This window comes from Galeopterus variegatus, unplaced genomic scaffold (genome assembly GCF_000696425.1).
Source record: "Galeopterus variegatus unplaced genomic scaffold, G_variegatus-3.0.2 Scaffold161, whole genome shotgun sequence".
Classification (NCBI taxonomy): Eukaryota; Metazoa; Chordata; class Mammalia; order Dermoptera; family Cynocephalidae; genus Galeopterus; species Galeopterus variegatus.
In genome coordinates this window covers 83,759-89,133 of record NW_007726272.1, presented here as the reverse complement: position 1 = coordinate 89,133, position 5,375 = coordinate 83,759, and the positions used below count along the sequence as shown (strand labels likewise).

The following is a 5,375-nucleotide window of genomic DNA, read 5'->3' as shown; positions in this document are numbered from 1 at the left end:
CACACACACACACACACACACACACACACACACACACACACACACACCCTCCCACCCACCCTTCAGGTCAATCTTTGTATTCTCTTATGTTCACAGAGGCCATGAAAGCTAACAAATTCCGGTGGCTACATTCATGCTCGTGTAGGAAACAAACTCTGCAAAGAACAAACTTCTTAAAACAAGCAGCAACACACATGACATTCCTTTTATCCTATGTCCCGAATGGCATATTTTCTGAAAAACAGTTTAGTCAGAATGAATCATTTATATCTTAAACCCATTTCATTTTCACACCTCAACAAAAGAATCCCATCTGCCCAATACTGTAAAAAAAATTCAGCATTACCTTTTACACGGAAAAAATAACACAGTAGGAAGACGATCAACCATAAATTCCCAAGGAAGATCATTCTGAGACACATCAATCCTGGCAAAGGGAAGGGACAGAAGAAATAAAAGATCAGCCCAAAAATCTCCAACTTGAAAGAAACTTCTCAAATAATTAAAGAACCTGGTGAATTTTCCATGCCCCCCAAATGGACCAGCCCCTTCTCCGTTAGTGCACTGCCAGGCCTAAGTCGAGCACTGACACTTCCAGGACATGCAACTCTCCACTACATGGAAACTTTCCACTGAGTGGTAATACATGTAAAAAAACAAACATCCAAAAAATGCCTCACTGACACCTCAGAAGTAATTCATTCACCTAACAGGGTCTGGCCAATTATTTTAATCTCTGAATTAGTTCTGGAAAAAAAAATAGGAAATCACTGTGCAAAATACATGAAGCCCTTCTGATGATGGAAAATTATACCCTCTTTTATATGTTGTAAATCTGGATGGAGGCCCAAAGCAGTGTATTTTCTTAGCAAATATGAGATTAATTTTCTACAGAAAATGACACTGGTACTAATCACCCAACCTATGCTCAGTTACTATGGCACTAACGGCAACTGCTCTGTGCCCCTCCAGCAGTGGGCACCGAGCTAGGCATGTTGCGAGGCTCCCACACACATGCTGGGACACGGAGCAGTGACGTACTATGGCACTAACGGCAACTGCTCTGTGCCCCTCCAGCAGTGGGCACCGAGCTAGGCATGCGGCGAGGCTCCCACACACATGCTGGGACACGGAGCAGTGACAGCACCCTGAAGGAAGAGCTGCACCCACCCTTGCAGAAGGGCAGCTTGGCCAATGTTCATGGACAGCACACACAAAAGATGGAAGTGTTTTGAATCATCAACTTCACAGAAGTTTTCAGAAAACATAACCAGGGTGGGGGGAGCAGTGCCAAGTGTTTGTCCAAAAGAATGAAATTCGTTTTTAAAAATGGCATAACCAAATGAAAATGATTTTGCCACAATTTTACTAACAAAATGCCACTCCTGCTGCTGCCTGTGATGGCCTACCTAAAACATTAGAGTTCTAGTTTTTGAACAAGTGGTGTTGAGCTCTATATTCCATAATCAAATGCTTTTTTCTCCTGATTTTTCCTTCAAAGAAAATGCAATCTGTAAAATTAAAAGAAAAATATTGTAAAAATCCACTGGGCTAACTGGTACCTTCTTTCTGGGATTCTCAATCAGGCTTAGTTTACATGCTTACATATTTTTAGGAGCAGTTATATTTCATACTCTATTCTTTTCAATTAATTACATGAAAAACATTATGAATGGCTAAAAATGCCATCCAATGCCCAACTATAATTTACTTAACCATTCCTCTACTGTTGGTTATAAATAATGCTATAATGACTAGCACCCATGCCTCTCTGAATTCCTATTTAATTCCCCGAAGTGAAATTAACTGGGTCAAATATATATAACCATTTTTGTGATTTCTTGCAAATATTGCCAACATCCTTTCCAAAAGGGGTTATACCAATTTACTCATTCCATTAGCTATAACTGTGCCAATTTCACTTTATCAATACAAGATTCTGTCACTTAGAAGCATTTATTAAGTGTAAATGACACTTTGTTATTGTTTTAATTTACCTTTATTAGGTTATAATTTCCCTACTTGTTAATTTACTCTCTCTCTCCTTTTACATGAAAAACCTGCTCATGTTCTTTGTTCACAATGGAATCCCTCTAAGCTGCTTCTAAACCCATTTTAATTTCAGAGTCTGGAGTATGAATGCCTGACTGAATCCTGCTCCCTCACTTGCCAGTTGTGTGACTCTGTGCAAGTTACCAAGTCTTTCTGTGCCTCAGTTTCCTCCTCAATAAAGAGAATGAAAACCACACTGGCTTCACTGAGTGTCCCAAGGATTACATCAGATAATATGCATATATCAAAATCTCTCAGCATAGTAACTCCTCAAATTTGTCTCCAATTATTTCCATGAACTTTTTGAAGACCCCTCATATAAGAGGTAAAATATAAAGGCTGTAAAATATACTTACGGTCCCTTCTTTTTAGTCTGTTTTCCTTATTTGTTCTCATTGCACATATTTCTAGTGGAATCTATTCATCTTTCTTTCATTATTTTTTCAACTGCTTCTACTTTGGGAAGTTTCTACCTCTCAAAGGAACTAGCAAATCCAATACTCTATTATCTAAAAAAACTCTGTATTTGAGCCTTCTTTTTTCCCCCAAAAAAACTACTTAACATTTTTTTTTTGTCTACTCCAGAGACCAAATACAGTACCCATGGAATCACAAAACTACAACATATGGATATCAATCAATCTTTCCTCTTAATTGGAATCAAAAATTCCTCTTAATTTCACAAATAGAGATTTGCTCTGGGTCCCAGAACTGGCTGGCAACTTCCCACAGTATACCAAGGAGCTGTCCACTTGGGGGCCATTCTGGCGACCAGATCAGCACTCTTCCCACAGAACTGCACTGACCCTCCTATGAAGCCTATCAGAGCTAGACACATTCAACATCACAGAAGGAACACTCAGAATTCATCAGGAAGGTCAAGGGTTTGGATCCCCTTACCAGCCAGCCGCCAAAAAAAAAAAGTCAGTTTCAACAAGGCTTTGCCCATGGCTTTAATCTAACAAACTCACTCACCCACCCAAGTCTCACCCAGGCCAGAGCCCTGCAAAGCATATGGCTAAGAGGCAAGTAAGGGAGAAGACAGGCACGCGGCCCAGAGTGCTGCCAAACAGGCCTCCTTACCTTGCCACAGTGAAGGTGTCCACTGGCAGGAGGCGAGCTAGCTGGATAAAGACGTGATTGAGGGATGGACAGAAGCCACACCACTGTGCATAGTAAAGCAGCAAAACGTCCTGTGGGAAGGGGGAGACGGCGGTTACTTGCTAGTGGGAAATGGGCTTCTCCTGGGCCGAGCCCGTGGAGCACTCGGGAGGGTGAGGCGCTGGGAGGGTGGTAGCGCTCCCGCCTGCGGGTTCAGATCCTATATATGGATGACCGGTGCGCTCACAGCGCTCACTGGCTGAGCACGGTGCGGCCGGTCTCACAAAAAAAAAAAAAGGACAAAAAAAAAAAGAAATGGGCTTCTCCTTATAGCAGGCATTCATAAAATGCTGCCTATGCAGAAATTACTGTGAAAAATTTCATCTTTTGATCTTTCCAATTATGTGCTCTCTTAAGGGCTTTCTGCAACTAGAAAACCTCCATGTAATGCACTCATGTCCCACAATCAGACTGTCTTGTGGTAAATCTTCTGTTCATCAAAAACAGCCACTCACCCCACCAACTGCAGCTTTGGAAATTATTTTCATAGGGATAGATGGCTAGATTTTTGTTTCTCTCATGACTCCATACCTGTTTCTGATGAACCACTTCCCAAAAGGTATCAGTTGTCACTTCAGTGATTAAATGCTGAGAAGGGAACTGGGCAGAATCACTTCCAATGAGATGTCTTTTCAGGGGACTGTTGAGAACACTGAAGTTTTGAATAAAAGACTCTAAAAACAAAGAGAAAATGAGATCAACTGTTCTCTAGGTATAAGGAGAATAGCTGGCCTACTTTTAAACTCCACATTTTAAAAACTGGAATGACTTCACAGGCTCATGTTTTTAACACGTCACCTACAAGCAAAACCCTGAACAAAGCTGCGCAGGATGACAATAGGTTTAGCTTTGGTAGCATTAACTTAGTGGACAGTAATTTAGATAACAAAACACCATGCAGCAGTAGATGCTCTAATATTCACAGGCTAGGAATTCCATCCTATTCTTTTCTAAAAGGACTGGTCCACACACAGATGCCAAGTGAGACTGCATAAATCATCAACATGCCACAATATTTTCAAGAAATTTCGACCTATAACCCTAAGACCTTTAAGCATAACTAAACGCATTAATTGTACCAGCTACAGTAATGTGGAAGGTGTTCAATGATCATTAATTTGAGGACAAGGAGCTATGGTTTTTTGTTAAGAGATTAAGAAAAATAAACTCAATTATATGTAGTGGGAAAATACATAAATAAAACCCATAAACAATAAAAAAAAAATCTAACTTGAACCAGCAGTTTTACCCTCCCCACAAATTCTGTCCTCTTGAGTCCCATGCCTCATCTGAAATGACACAACTAATATGAGTTTCACTTATCTTTCTTCTACCTTCCTCCATTTTGAGGCCTTAATGGACAATGAAATGCTCTGCAGAGGAGGAAGTGAAAAATGTTATGGGAATACTAAAGAGAATTGATTATCAGCACCTGAATAACACTCACTTGGCTGTTTTTTGAAACATAAAACCAAGAATTATTTCCTAATCTGAATGAAGCCTAAATTCTGAAACTGCCCTAGAGACGCTAACTTATGAGTTAACTCTCCAAAACCAACAACGACACACAGCATATGTTTTTTCACAAGGACCTCTAAAAATTCTGTCACAGGGCCAGCCTGTAGCTCACTTGGGAGAGTGTGGTGCTGATAACACCAAGGCCACGGGTTCGGATCCTTGTATAGGGATGGCTGGTTAGCTCACTTGGGAGAGTGTGGTGCTGACAACACCAAGTCAAGGGGTAAGATCCCCTTACCAGTCATCTTTAAAAAAAATTAATTAAAAATAAAAAAAGTAAAAATAAAAAGTAAAAATTCTGTCACAACTATAGGACTAAGAGCAGCAGAGCTAGACTTTTCAGAGCAGAGAAAACAGAAAGAAATCTAAAAAAGGCTTCTTTCAGATTACACTTAAATTCAAAATGGAACACATTATGAGCTCGTCAGACATTTGAGTATTACCGAATGAAATTCAGGAAAATCCAGGAAACACTTTAAAAATACATATTTGTTTCATTTTTTTTTTTTTTTTTTGTCTTTTGTCTTTTGTCTTTTTCCGTGTCCGGCAACGGAACACAACCCTCAGTGTTGCCCCCGTACCGGACCGGGGACCGGCAACGGGATCGCAACCCTCGGCATTGCTCCCGCGCCTCGCTCAGCCAG

The 5,375-nt window shown here is 40.5% G+C and overlaps 1 protein-coding gene across 2 annotated transcripts in view; it reads right to left on the bottom strand.

The window, feature by feature from the left end:
• Positions 1–5,375, bottom strand: part of LOC103609348 (thioredoxin domain-containing protein 11) — a 50,982-nt gene that overhangs the window by 6,767 nt on the left and 38,840 nt on the right. For both annotated transcript variants that reach the window (XM_008593676.1, XM_008593683.1), the window contains 3 exons: positions 3,745–3,887; positions 3,136–3,245; positions 347–427 (listed from right to left, as the gene is read on the bottom strand). In XM_008593676.1, the coding sequence (XP_008591898.1) occupies positions 347–427; positions 3,136–3,245; positions 3,745–3,887 (334 nt within the window). The remainder of the gene's footprint in view (positions 1–346; positions 428–3,135; positions 3,246–3,744; positions 3,888–5,375) is intronic.